Source organism: Drosophila navojoa, chromosome X (assembly GCF_054131105.1).
Source record: "Drosophila navojoa isolate 15081-1374.11 chromosome X, UAZ_NAV_1.0, whole genome shotgun sequence".
NCBI lineage: Eukaryota > Metazoa > Arthropoda > Insecta > Diptera > Drosophilidae > Drosophila > Drosophila navojoa.
In genome coordinates this window covers 30,255,491-30,270,353 of record NC_142895.1, presented here as the reverse complement: position 1 = coordinate 30,270,353, position 14,863 = coordinate 30,255,491, and the positions used below count along the sequence as shown (strand labels likewise).

Sequence of the window (14,863 nt, the reverse complement as noted above, 5' to 3'; positions counted from 1 at the left end):
CGTTCCGCTGAATTTCAATGAACAAAAGTTTATGGAAGTTTCTTATGGAAAATCAATCATTAAAGTTTAAAAATGAATATAAAACTGACAGTTCAGTAAACACATTCTTTGAATTAAAGTTTTTTAAATTAATTCAATGGGGTTTGGAGCAATAACCACTAATATTTTTAATCGCAATTTGTTAAAATTAAATCACAAATGAAACGTATTTATTTATTTTGCTGCCATGACAAGCATATCGATAGGTTTCGATAGCAGAAACACAGAAAAATATCAAACTATCATACATTACTTTCGATAATTAATCTAAACCTCGGAACAAAACGTAACAATTTTGGATTCTTATTTTATGTTGTGTTAACCTGAATTAAATTATTTTGTTTCAGTGCCACAAAATGCGTTTGCTTAAGGTGGGCAGTCGTATGACGGCGTTGCGTGCACGTTTAGACGAGAAATTCACTCTGCCGGCCCGCTTCAAGGGTACTGTCGTTGAGAAGTGGGCGAATTACTGGAAAGGACTTTTGCGCGACTACTCCGAAGTGGGTCTTGGTGTTATCAAGGAGTCTTATGCGAAACCCAAGAAATCGCTCGCCTATGGCATGGGTATTGTCGCCCTCTACCAGATGGCCAAACACAATCCAGACGAACTCACCTTCTTGACGTTGATGCGCAATTACACCAACCGCATGATAACCCTTCCACCGGCCCAGCAGAATCCAGAGTCAGCTGCATACCTGATTATGTTGGAGCGTGCCATCAACCAGAAGAAGCTGCGTCTACTCTCGCTCGGCTTCTTCACACTGATGTGGGTCGACTTGTACGATGAGGACGATTGTACCTACCCTGCTATCTGCGAATACACGACCGTGGGCTATACTAATTTCTACGAGCGCATCATTGACGTGGGATTCTGGAATGAGTTCTGGCGTCTCAAGTGGAAAATGCGCAACTACGACATCAATTATTTGTGATACTATTCCCCTGAATGGTCCATTTGGTGAACGTGCCTGGTACCTCTGTTTAGTTATGTTTAATTTCATAAAATGTACATCTTTTAAAGAAGCTAACCGCAAAATAGTACAAATTATAATTTGTAATTTTAAAACGTATGCCATTTCATGAAGCGGCCGCCAGATCTGGGTTCGTTTTCTTTGGCTTAAAGTGAGCCTCCAGCAAAGCGTTGCAATCCTGTAGCTTGGCTAGATTTGTGATCTTGCCCTGGTAGTTGTTCTCCTTGCCATTGCCCTTTCCTTCAAGCAGGTCCATAAATTGGGGCCCGAACTGCTCCACCAGCGATGGCTGCCCGCGCAGTACCATATGCCCTTTGGCTGCGCTGCCACTGGCCACGCATTCAGAGACGGTGAGGAAGTAGAATATTTCCTCGGGGGCATTCCGCAAAAATGTGTTGATAAAGTCTACTTCGATGCCATCACGTCGATGCAACGCAAAGTATTTGGGTCGGGCAGCTTTGGGCAGATTCTCCAGGCGCTCAGCTTCTGCATTGGCGAAATCTTTGAGCAGCTGCTGAAACGCTTTTCGTGTGGATTTTATATTTTGATGTAGCTTTTGAACAAGCTCTAGATGCTGTTGCGGACCGCCCCTAAAACATTTGAATTTATTAAAAATAGTTTATCTTGAGATGGGGCTTCTTACTTGAGCGCCACTGTGAGCTGTTGCTCACGTGCGAAGACCTCTCCAAGCTTCCTCAATGCTCGCTCGCCCACAACGAAGTAAACCAAAACATTGGCCTTGACCTTTTCGGCGTAGAGCAGTTTGATGCACTGCAGCTGCGACAGATTGGTAACGTGTGTGCCGCAGCACATGTTAGATTCTATGCCCTCGATGCGCACAACACGTGCAAGTCCCTCGTGATCCTTGGGCAGTCCACGAGGTGCGCGTGCGTCCTGAAATTCTTGCGCCACTTCTGGATCGACGAGCAACACGCTGACAGGGCGACCGTCGCGAATCAGATCATTGGCTTGTCGCTCAATCAAATCGAGGGACTCGCGGCTAATCAGATGGGGAGTGCTAAGCTGAATGTGAGAGACACTGCTATCGAGCGACCAAGACGTGGTGTCATACTTGAACTCTCGATCAAACAGGGCGGTAATAAGATGTTGACCGGAATGTTGTTGCATGTGGTCCAGGCGTCGGCCCCAATCCAAATGTTGCTGAACCTCGGCACCCTCCTCAAAGCTGTTCGGCGACTCCACGAAGTGAACAGCTGTGTTTCCCTTTCGCTGGACACTACGCACCGGATGTCCATTGATGGTGCCGTAGTCGCAGGGCTGGCCTCCGCCCTCTGGAAACAGAATGGTATTCTCGCAGATCACGTTGAAGCCGCGCAGTTTTCGCGGCTCTGTGCTGTTGTCCTCTCCGGGCCACTCTAAAGTGGCATAGTCGCAGGAGACGACGGTCGTTCGGAACTGTCAACGTTAATGTCATCGTTTCCTGCATTTACAAGAAATTTTTGGTGCTTACCTGTTTTAAGAAGCTATCTTCTTGGCATTTGAAGACCATGTTGTCCGCAGCAGTTTGCTTGGGCTAATTATGAAATCTTTTGGCAACTGATCCCATTTACAGCGCCTGTAAGCGGCACCAACAACAAAAACAAATGTCGCTAAATATCGCAACGTGTGGTTTACTTTGCGCTGCGCTCATTCGATATATTACGTTACTGTTGCTTCTGTGACGATTGTTGATTTACTTTTCTACGTATTGAACATATGTTTTTGCATTAACAGCTTTAACGAGCATGTGTAGTTTTACGTTGACGTTAGTTCAGAATATTGCGAATTTCTGTACCGCTTACGCTGATTAGCTGTTAAACGACTTACATATGTATGTTTGATTTCCGATACCACAGTAACGGTTGTAGCTGTTTTTGAATTTGAGAATTCGTTGCGCACATGTAAAATCATATGCCAATCAGCTGTGCCTCTCAGTGGTGGCTGTGGCCTAATTTGTTGCTGGCCTTTTCTCTGTTTTGGCCTTTTCTATTTACACAAAGCGTTTCCCATTCATAGCGTCAGGCGCCTTCCATTGCTGCCGTCTCGCTCTAACTGACGCTGCCTGCCATCAGGTATCCTGGTTGTGGACTGCGCGCGCGCTCAATTGAGCAACAGAGCTCAGTGAGTGCGACTCCTGGTGTTCATCCCGTCTGCTCAACAGTTTCTTGTCATCTTCCTGCAGTTCCAGCAGTGCGACGCGCGTCCTTGCGTCCCGTTTTTAGACTTTAAGTTGATTAGCTTGTATTAGCTGTACATATATACATGCATACTAAGATAAGCACGTACGTTCATAAAGATATATGTATATATGGACATAAATGCATATTTATGTGACCTTACAATGGGTGATAGTTTAGCCTTCCTCCTGGACGCTTACCTGCATAGCCGCACGTGCAGACATTGTAAAAAACGAGTCCTTTGGCCTACGCTCGATTTGAAGCATCGTTATATAAGGCAGATTGATAAGTGAAGGTTCCAGCATTTATATATGTACATACCATATATGCATATATATAATATACATGTATATATAAATATATGTAGGTGTAAAAGTGCCAGCCGAAAATTAGGCAGCAAAGTTGTTTATTAATTAACGGCGCTAGTTCACATTTGAAACATAATAATTGTTTTTTATTTGCACTTCAAATTGGTAGCTTATGCAAATAGAGTGAAATGCAATGAATGCACAACTTAATTACCATCAAGTAATTAAAAATCGTTGAAATATAAATGAGTAAATGAGTTTTACATATGTATGAGTCAAGGTTTCTATAATACAAAATTCAGTTTCATTTGTGGCACTTTGTGATATCTTATTGGGTAAATCCATTATTATGGCTACATTTGTGCACCTTATCAGCATTTTAGACTGAAACCCTTTCCCATAAATCTGCGTGGGTGTTGAGGTACTCGCTCGTGTTTGTGTATTTGTGTGTGTCTGTCTGCGCGTGTGTGTGTGCGTCCATTGCGGGATAGCTATAGTGAAGTTTGTTTGACTGATTTATTATGGAAGGGGCGCTTTCACTCTTCTAACTGCCACTGGGTGGGTGTCCTGGCGGAAGGAATGTTTGTTGTCTTTATTATTTGTAATTACGCTGATTGATTGTTATGTCTGCATGATACGTTTACGTTCCATTCAGTTATTTCACGTTCGACTTCAGTTGCCCGTGTATGCGAAGTTACCTTTTGTTTAGCACTTTCTCTCTCTCTCTATCTCTCTCACTTATTCTCTCACTGCCAAGTAAAAAGGAAACTGACACAAACTGCAATTAAGATGGCGTCCAGTGATAATTTTACTTAGTGCACAAAAGTATGCAATGCGAATGTCGATCGATCCGTTAGTCACCTGAGCAACACAGCACAGCACCGAAAGCAGTGAGACAAGCAGTACTAGTGGCACTCAGCAGCAAGTGTATTTCAATTAGCACCTGCACAAAAGCATTTGCCGACTTCCCACTTGCAACAAGCATTTTTCTCTCTCCTTACAACGATTCAAATAAATAAATAAGCAAAGCACCCAATACAAAACATAAACTACAAGAACACTTTTACTGTTTAACGCAACATCGACTATGGCGAACACAGCGCAATTGCTACGCCGTCAGAGCTCGCGCGACATTGTGCTCAAGACCCAGAGGAGCATCGATCAATTGGAACTGCGAGTGAGTTGATATTATAAGTCTGACCCACTTGAGAAAAACTCCGTTTCTATGCACGCAGGAGTTGCGCGGCCGCCTGGTGCCCAAGGAGCATGGCGTCAGTCATCATCATCACACATCGCTGCATCACCATCATCAGCCCATGTACGGCGCAACAAATCAGGGCTTCATGTCCGATGCCTTCGATGAGTCGTCTGAATTGGAGCAGGAGCCGCCTTTCGGCTCGGATGCGAGCACTAGCCGAATTAAGGCTGAGCTCTCATCTAACGTGGATCAACAGCAGCAACCGCAGCAGCAGCAGGACATCGTTGAGGGCGAAAAGGAGGGCGAGGAGCGCGAGAGCTGGGATAGCAAAATCATGTTTCTGCTAGCCACCATTGGGTAAGCTTATACTGCTCTAACAATTTCATATTCAACCACCAGATCTTATATTTAAATCTTTGCTATTAAAATACTTGTATGTTGGTATATGATAAATAGTCTTGGAGCAGAAGACTTAGACCATATACCATAGACTTCCCCAATAATATTTCAGAGATATTTCTGAGCCCGCGCATGGGCTAGCAATGTTCTGCCTAGTCAATTTGATATATGTATATTCTTATTTTATGGGAGAGAATACGAAGAAGCTGAGCCCAGTTCAGCTTAGCGCATTGGGTATCTCCTAGTCGGGTGTGAGCTACTCTTCACACTCGCAGAGTACACTTACAAATAAAAAAGTCTTCTTCTTATTCTTGCTCTTCACTTCCAGCTACGCAGTTGGCCTGGGCAATGTTTGGCGGTTTCCGTACCTGGCGCAGAAGAATGGCGGAGGCGCCTTCCTGGTGCCCTATTTCATAATGCTGTGCATACAGGGCATACCGATCTTCTATTTGGAGCTGGCGATTGGCCAGCGACTGCGCAAGGGAGCGATCGGGGTGTGGAGCCAGGTGTCGCCGTACCTGGGCGGCATTGGCATCTCGTCGGCTGTGGTCAGCTTCATTGTAGCGCTCTACTACAACACGATAATAGCCTGGTGCCTGATCTATCTGCTACACAGCTTCGAGTCGCCATTGCCGTGGGCCGACTGTCCGACTCGGCTTTATAAGAACTATACATACGACCATGAGCCGGAATGCGTGGCCTCGTCGCCGACCCAGTTTTATTGGTATCGCACCACTCTGCAGTGCTCGGAGAGCGTCGACATGCCGGAGAGCTTCAATTATCACATGGCCATTGCGTTGATTGTGTCCTGGTTTTTGGTTTACATCTGCATGGTGCAGGGCATCACGTCGTCAGGCAAAATCGTTTACATGACGGCCATCTTTCCGTATGTGGTGCTCATAATCTTCTTCTTTCGGGGAATCACACTCAAAGGTGCCGCCGACGGCGTGGCCCATCTATTCACGCCCCGCTGGGAGACGCTGCTCGACCCGGTCGTGTGGCTAGAGGCTGGCACACAAATCTTTTTCTCACTGGGACTCGCCTTTGGCGGCCTGATCGCCTTCAGCTCCTACAATCCGGCAAACAACAATTGCTACAGGGATGCTATTCTGGTGTCGATGACCAACTGCGGCACCTCCATGTTTGCGGGCGTCGTTGTCTTTGCGGTGATTGGCTTCAAGGCGACGGCCACCTTCGACCGCTGCACCGAAGAACGAGCTGGCCTCGTGGCCCTGAATCGTACGCACAACTTACCAGTATGCGATCTACAGCAGGAGCTGGCCAATGTGAGTGGAGACACCTGCCACTCTTCCACAGTCGATTTCCTCTTTAATTGTTTTTCTCTCTTTGGCAGAGCGCGTCTGGTACGGGACTGGCTTTTATCATTTTTACTGAGGCGATCAATCAGTTTCCGGGCGCCCAGCTCTGGGCTGTGCTCTTCTTTCTAATGCTCTTCACCTTGGGAATAGATTCGCAGTTTGGCACATTGGAGGGCGTGGTCACGTCGCTGGTGGACATGAAACTCTTTCCCAATCTGCCCAAAGAATATATCGTGGGCGTATGTATCTTACGTACCTAACTCCTAAGTGCTTAAAAGACAGCTTTGTTTCTCCTTCTGTTTTGTAGGCGCTGTGCCTCTCCTGCTGTATGATCTCCATGTGCTTTGCCAACGGTGCTGGCAGCTACATCTTTCAGCTAATGGACAGCTTTGCCGGCAATTTCCCACTGCTGATCATTGCGCTGTTCGAGTGCCTCTCGATCAGCTATATTTATGGTGTCAGGCGTTTTTCCGATGACATTGAGATGATGACTGGCTCCAGGCCGGGCTTCTACTGGATGTTCTGCTGGAAGTATTTGTCGCCCTGCGCCATGGTCACCATCTTACTGGCCTCCTTCTACCAGCTTGTGACCGAGGGCAGCAGCTATCCGGCCTGGATCGCGGCCACGGGTGCCACCGAGAAAATGGAATGGCCACATTGGTGCATTGTCATCGCCTTCATATTGATCCTCTCATCCATACTGTGGATTCCACTCGTCGCCATATTACGGTAAGTAATGTATATATCATAAGCATTTCATAAAGTAATATTGGAATATTCATACTTACATATGTGGGCATTCCTGTATTTAGTTCACACTGCGCTTAAGCGTTTATTTTTAATTATTTATTACACATATGTTTATTGGAATCTAGTTCAAAGACTCTTTGGATATAATAAAAAGACAATAAATTTGTTATGTACTCAGGGTCTTTTGTATAAGTAGGTTTTTCAGTTACTTTTTACTTGATTACAAAATTTAGAACATTTCGAAGAAAGAGTAAAGCGTAGATATGATTTATTATTGATAGCATAACATATTTGTATGTATATCAAATATCTTGAATATAATATTATAACTCGATGTAAAGCTTATTTGCGAATTTGATCATGTTCACTGTTGAACCTGACCTTTTGAATTCTAGTCTATGTGGCATTAAGGTTGTTGAGGACTCAGATCCCGCCTGGTTTCCTGAAGCAGAGCTCAAGGAGGTACATGGCATTGTGCCGCATGAGCCTACCGAGCTGGAGCGAAGTGTCTTCTGCTTCAACATGGATGGAACGGAGGGCATGTGCTGTCCCAAGTATGGATTACCCGAAAAGTCGCTCGAGGAGGAGGAGGAGTAAGTATGGCTATGTCATATGCAAATCTCGACAATAACAGCAAAAATAAAAACAAAATAGAAACAAATCATGCAGTTAACTGTAAATATAAAAAATGTGTTAGACAAAAAAAAAATTTTTTTAAAGGGAAGGCAGTGTCAGTAGCTCCCATGTATGCATCTATATGTTCCCAAAGACTGTCCAAAGCCAAACACAACTGTAGAAATGGCAATGAACCGCGAAAAATACAGGAACTCCAAGAAAACACAGACAACAAAAAATGTGAACTTGGCGCCTTCTGCGCGGTTTCAGCAACTGCAAAAAATAAGGAAATGAAGAAGTATGAATCGAAAACGAATTCTATAATAATAATCGAATTAATTGAAAAAGAAATTCCATTTAGCATGTTCAGTGCACTGTAACTAATTTTCTACGTGTACAATGCAGTTGGAATAGCAAACAATATGCATTCAGATACTAGAATATAACAACATTTACCCTGTAGCTAGAACTTGGGTATAGGTATGTATATCGAGAATTGTAAGAGCTGTTCAAATGAATAGCTTGATGTGCGATGGGCATAAGGATACTTAGGACATTTCCTATTTGGTAATATATCCTATCTATAAAGAAGTTAGTGTGAAAATCTGGCTACAGGTATCTACACATTGTGCATTGCCGACAATTACCCCTATTTGTTTTCTTTCTGCCTCAATAGAGCTAAAAGTGGGACATACCTATACAATGGTCGAGCTTTGTTTTTGGCATTGCCCACATTCAGCAGACAGACATAAATGTCAAAACATTTCTGATTTCCATTTTTGAAGTTGATTCTTTAATTTTGTTGGCTTAAAAAAAAGAGGCGAAAGGAAATGAAAGGCAAAGTGAAATTGATGCCAAGTTAATAAAAAAGAAAAACGTCTGACTATATCAAAACAAATATATATATATATATATATATATATATATATATATATATATATATATATATATATATATATATATATATATATTTATATAAATGTTATATTTTATTGTAACTATCGTAATTATAATGTGTCTAAAGCATTTAGGGATGTTAAAACATAAAAAATCAAGATCTAACGGTTTGTGAGAACTCTTTACGTTGGTGTTTTACCTATCTTATGCAGCATATGGTATGTTTATTGTATGTATAGGCATACATATATTCATTGACTAAGCAAACTTACCATATCTCTTTTAGTTCTACGCGATCTATATTGTACGTGTGCATAATCTAAATACCGAATAATATAATACGAGATGGGGCAAATATCGCTAACAATTGTTTTACAAACAAACCGATTTGCCTATATACATATATATACTTACATTTCTGATTCGCTGTTGTGATTCGCATAGCTTTTTGTGTTGTTGCTGATGATGAAATGAAATTAAAACCCAATGACTTGAACCCAATTCTATTCTTGTTTTATGAGAACTCAATTTCGCTTCTCTGTTTTCTGAGTAAATGATACGAACAAAGTCGTAGCTCTTAAGTCGCCAGATAAATAATACGTACATATCTATTGTTGAAGCAGACATGCATCTATTTCTTTATTCATATTACGTAATCTAAATGTTATATAATGGAGGAGAGCGAGGTCTACGATCTAACGATCAATAGCCAATGTATACAATATACTCAATGTATTTAATATAGTTAGCGCTAAACGTGATAAGAGACAACTGCATATGCATGTTGGATGTCGGGTATCATATAACTCATATAACATATATCTACTCGATCCATGCCTAACTATAACAAACAAAACCGTTCAGCTAGAGTACCGCAAAGTTCTATAATTATACAATTATTAAGAAAGGTTTATCAATAATAAAATACATCATCGTATGACTATAAAAGAGAAGTTCTCCATATATGAACTATATATATATTGCTATGATAAAAAAACAAAATGTACCTATATAAGTATATACACATATATACAAATGTATGTTTTTGGGTGTGTTAATTTACTTGAAATAGCTCTACAATATTTACATCTACATAAGCCTGCACATCTGTTTATAGTTATATACATATACAAAAGTTATCGATGTTGACAATAATTATTAAAGACGTTTTAAGGTCATATACAACTATACTTAGACATCCCAACCGACCCAAAATACAAATCCAACCCACAATTTTCCTAAAATAGAAAAATAGAAAAATAAATCGAAGCGAAATTATGATAAGTATTTATGGAATATGTTAATTGATAATAATATTAATATTTTTGTTTATTATGAATTACTATAAATTTTTGTTCTATTGTAAAGAAAAACCCTAAAGTATAATATGGAATATGATATGACATGTATGTTAAAGCTATGGAAGAACACTTGAATAACAGTAACAGTAACAATAATTTACCTAATGACAATAAAGCAATTATGTAAAAAGCTAAATATAACAATTTTTTTCCATTCCATTTATAACAAGTAAGAAGACTCTAGTCGAGACTGCTCGACTAGGAGATACCCTGAACCCTTCAAGTTGATATTCTTATCATTCTGCACTTCTTTTATGCACGCACACATACATACACATGCATCCACCCTCACGCGCCCGCGCTCTGCTAACTGCGCAGTAAGCAGCGACTGCGCTTGGGCTGCGCTGCAGTGTGGGCAATAGTATGAGAATTTATTTGATGACATGCAATCTTAATGAAATTTTCAGAGCGTAATCATATGGTCAAAATGTAAGTACATTCTAAAGCACAAGTCTCTAGTACTTGAAATACGTTTTTTGCAAATTGGGGGCGAAGGGGGCGTGGTATCCGAAATCTGTTGATTACAAAATGTTTGTATTCATCATATATATATACATAGTAAATCTGAAGTCTCTATGTCTAATAGTATTCCAATGAGGCTCAAAAAACAAAATCAATTTTTCGATTATTCTCGATAAAAAAGTTATCGGATGAGTTATCGAAAAAATAAAGCAAACTCGTACTGCGTATGGTATACACGAGTATGCACAAAAATTTCAGCTCTCTAGCTCTTATATCTTCTGAGATCTCGGCGTTCATACGGACAGACGGACAGGGCTATATCGACTCAGCTCATCGTGCTGATCAAGAATATATATACTTTGTGGGGTCTGCGATGATTCCTTCTGCCTGTTACATACTTTTACACAAAAACATTATACCCTGATTTCCCATTTTCAATGGGTTCAGGGTATAAAAATTCTTGAATCCTAATCATATATCAAATATTTAATACGAGCTAAGGGAGCAGCTTTGGATGCTGTTTCAAAATGGATCATATTCCTAAGTATTCGTGTGGGCTGCTTGTCTGAGATATCTGATATGTCTTATAGCTGTAGTAACAGTATGTGGTTCCAACGAAGTGTATGTTGAAATTTGTTTTTTGTTCAGTGTTGTGTGTATAGTGTAGACTACTAAGCACCGCCTGTGTGGTACTTTGTTAAGATGATCTGATCTGTTGACTTGCATTCTATTATTTTGTGGACTATTAGTATTAACAAGAACGCTTCCTTGTTAGACATACAAAGTTACTACTCTAGGTATCCCGTTTTCGCTCTACTTGGCCATCCATAGGTTGGGGATCCTGACCTAACCAAGGCTTGTTGAAAGTCAATTTATGCGCTTTGTGTTGCTTTTTCTTGTGGAATAAGTCTTATAGAAACTGGCTGGGCTTTGTTACTTGAGTTGGACCAGAGTTGTTAGGCACAGCTACAGCTGCAGCGTATGGTATGCATTCCTAACGGTTGGCACAACTGTGATTCTTTTTTAACTTGTTGTCCAGCCAGCAGTCGAGCGCCTTTAGCCCCACCTGGGCTCGCCGCAGCGAAGCGCAACAGGCGGAAACAGTTGCCTCCAAGTGGCAGCAGTGAGTAGGGTAGGGAAACGAGAGCCAGGTAACCAGGTAGCAGCAAGCTGGGCAAGCAAGCACTCGATAGGCTCTGAGCTATGCTCAGTGTCCGTCAGCGTCTTGGGCATCAAATCAGCGGAAAATTATAGCTGGTTGTTGTTGTTGCTGCTGATTCAGTTTTTATTGATGTTGCTATTGCTATTGCTATTGCTATTACTATTGCTCTTGCTGCTGGTGTTGGTGTTTGAGTCTTGCCGTTGCGTTAACGCTGCTCGGGTGCCTTCAAATAACTTTTTTCTTTCTGTGTGCGGCTCCATTGATTGCACACACAAATTTGAAAAGCCTTTGCATAAATGTTAATGGAAATCCAGCCAGGCGAGCACAATTAAAAACGAAACTTCAAATGCAACAATATCATGATGTTGTTGTTGCTGTTGCTGTTGCTGCGACTGCTGCTGCGGCGACACCTGCACAGAAATTGTTGGCATAGTTTTTGTGGCAGCGCCCACAACAATCGACAAAAGCCAATCCATCGATAGCAGACATGCTAAATGAGAGAAGAGCCAAACACAACAAAAACATAGGCCGAAGCAACAACACTGGTAACGAAGTTTACAGCAACGTCAGCGTCTACGTCGACGTCGACCACCAGCCAACCTTAAGCAGAGGAACTTAGGAGAGACAAGCCTCAGGCGCCAACAACAGTAATAACAGCGGCAGCAACGACAACGACAGAAATGCAGCAAATGCAAACAGAAGAGAGAAACGAAGAGAGTGGAATCGAGAGAGAAAACAACCAGCAACTGCGCCATGCCCAGTTGTAAGCTATGCACACACACACATACTCACACACGCACACGCATATATTTATTTACATGTATTGGAACATGTACATACATTTGTATGTATATGAGGCAGGCGAAATATAAATGAAATAACTAAGACGAATGCCGCCGCAAAAGCCGACGTTTATATGCGACCGAGCGACTGACAGTGGAATGCACAGTGGCGTAAAACACCGCACAATTGTTAACTGGTTCTGTGCGCCAATATGAGGTTTGCCACGCTTTGCTGTTCATTTAGATATGCAAAAGGCGAAAAGAGACCCAAAAAAGAAGCTCTACCTTATTTTAAGTGTTCCATGAGCTATCAAAAAAGGCAATATATTAATTTTTTTTTTTTTTTTTTTTTTTTTTTTTTTTTTTTTTTTTTTGCGTTTACCTCGAACCCATTTTCAATGGGAAATCCGGGTATAATGGAAAGTTTCAGGAAGATAGTCTATTTACAAGAAAAGTTATTAAACAAGTAAGTTACAATAGCAAGCAAACACTCCAGCTCATGCCTGCTTATGCGTGCTTGCGTATGTGTGTGAACATGTGTGCATGGGCTGTTTTTTGTGTAAGCAGAAAAGACACGAATAATTATAGAGATATCAGTTGCTCGAAGGGTTCAGGGGATCGCGTAGTCGAGCAGTCTCGACTAGAGCTTACTTGTTTTCATATACCCTGAACCCATTGAAAATGGGAAATTAGGGTATAATGGTTTTGTGAAAAAGTATGTAACGGGCAGAAAGATCGTGGCAGATCCCATAAGGCATATATGTATACTTTTGATCAGGGCGACGAGCTGAGTCGATATAGCCCTGTGTATGAGTATGAGTGCGTCGATCTCCGAAAATACTAATGCTACATACTCGTCTATACCATAAGCAGTATGAGTTTATCTTATTTTTCGATAAATCATCCGATAGCTTTTTATCGTGATTAATCGAAAAATTGATTTTGTTTTTTCAGCCTCATTGGAATATTATAGGACCTGGAGACCTCAGATTTAATATGTATATACATATGATGAATGCGAACATTTTGTAGTTTACAGATTTAGGATACCACGCCCCCTTCGCCGCCAATTTGTGAAGAACTTATTTCAAGTACTAGAGACTGGTGCTTTCGAATGTACATACATACATTTGAACATTATGATTATGTTCTGAAAGTTTCATTAAAATAGTACGTCTAGAAAATAAATTATTCAACAAATAAATTCTCATAATATTGCCACACTGCAGCGCAGTCCAAGCGCAGTCGCTGCTTACTGAGCGCGTTGTTATACGTGCGTCTGGATGCATGTGTACGTATGTATGCATAGAAGAAGTGCAGAAGGATTAGAATATCAGCTTGGAGGGTTCAGGGTATCTCCTAGTCGAGCAATCTGGAGCTTTCTTACTTTTTCCCTTCCTTCCTTTTTTTTTTGGGCAATATTTAAAGCATACAAAATAGTCTTCTTTATTTAGACAAAAACCGGATTTGTTTGCAAAACTAAATATAAACTTAATACAAAGTTCAGCTAAACATTTCCGTGTTGCATGACAAAATAGAAGAATCTACTTAAGCAAAAATATATAATTTATTAAATAGTTAGCTTTGAAGAATCGTGAATATGATTAGTAGAGAGAATATTTATTTCCTCCTCCTAAATTTATTCATTACTTACAGTTCTGCGCTAGTGCGTGTCACTGTGCAGCTTGCGGCAACTACGGCAGCCGCACACAATTAACTTTGGCAACCAACAAGTACTACAACAATAACAATCGCTGCGGCAGCAACAGCAACAGGTGGGTTGTGGGGCGGTGGCGTCATGGTGATGTGTACAATGTGCTGCTGGCGTTGACTACGGCTGTGGCTGCGACTGCGACTGCGGCTGCGGCTGCGACTGCGGCTGCGCTTGCGCACGTAAACAAATTCTCAGCTCACATTGTTTTTACCGCTGCCGCAGTCGCTGGCAGCGTCGTCGCAGCGTTTATGACTGCGATTGCCTGAGTGTTTTTGTTGCTGTTGTTATACCCTGAACCCATTGAAAATGGGAAATCAGGGTATAATGGTTTTGTTAAAAGTATGTAACAGGCAGAAGGAGGCGTGGCAGACCCCACAAAGTATATATATTCTTGATCAGGGCGACAAGCTGAGTTGATTTGGCCCTGTCCGTCTGTCTGTCCGTCCGTCCGTCCGTCCGTATGTATGAACGCGTCGATTTCAGAAGATATAAGAGCTAGAGACTTCAACTTTTTTTTAAAATGTCGGTATATATCGCGCGCATATCAAGTTTATCACTAAAAAACGATAACTCATTCCGATATTTTTTATCGATAAAAAACCTTATCGAAGATCACTTAAAAAATTATATCTCCTACATCTTTCAAGCTAGAGTCTCCAAATTGAAAATGTATATTAAGACGCATGTCATACAATTTCGGTTTTTGTTA

At 41.4% G+C, this 14,863-nt stretch overlaps 4 protein-coding genes across 4 annotated transcripts in view; 2 read left to right on the top strand and 2 right to left on the bottom strand.

Annotated features, from left to right (window-relative positions):
- Positions 1–14,863, bottom strand: part of LOC108658244 (phospholipid-transporting ATPase ABCA3) — a 124,753-nt gene that overhangs the window by 89,202 nt on the left and 20,688 nt on the right. The gene's annotated exons all lie outside the window — the stretch shown is intronic.
- On the top strand, positions 149–1,435 carry LOC108655450 (mitochondrial import inner membrane translocase subunit Tim29). The gene is made up of 2 exons (XM_018107164.3): positions 149–325; positions 387–1,435. Exon 2 carries the CDS (start codon positions 396–398, stop codon positions 969–971), a length of 576 nt encoding a protein of 191 aa, XP_017962653.1. The 5' UTR covers positions 149–325; positions 387–395; the 3' UTR covers positions 972–1,435.
- Positions 1,017–2,739, bottom strand: LOC108655436 (alanyl-tRNA editing protein Aarsd1-B). The gene is made up of 3 exons (XM_018107149.3): positions 2,482–2,739; positions 1,654–2,426; positions 1,017–1,600 (listed from the first exon to the last, which is right to left on the bottom strand). Exons 1-3 carry the CDS (start codon positions 2,518–2,520, stop codon positions 1,117–1,119), a joined length of 1,296 nt encoding a protein of 431 aa, XP_017962638.1. The 5' UTR covers positions 2,521–2,739; the 3' UTR covers positions 1,017–1,116.
- Positions 3,766–7,822, top strand: LOC108655425 (sodium-dependent neutral amino acid transporter B(0)AT3). Its single transcript, XM_018107138.2, has 6 exons — positions 3,766–4,672; positions 4,731–5,050; positions 5,421–6,378; positions 6,447–6,650; positions 6,719–7,140; positions 7,557–7,822. Exons 1-6 carry the CDS (start codon positions 4,583–4,585, stop codon positions 7,756–7,758), a joined length of 2,196 nt encoding a protein of 731 aa, XP_017962627.1. The 5' UTR covers positions 3,766–4,582; the 3' UTR covers positions 7,759–7,822.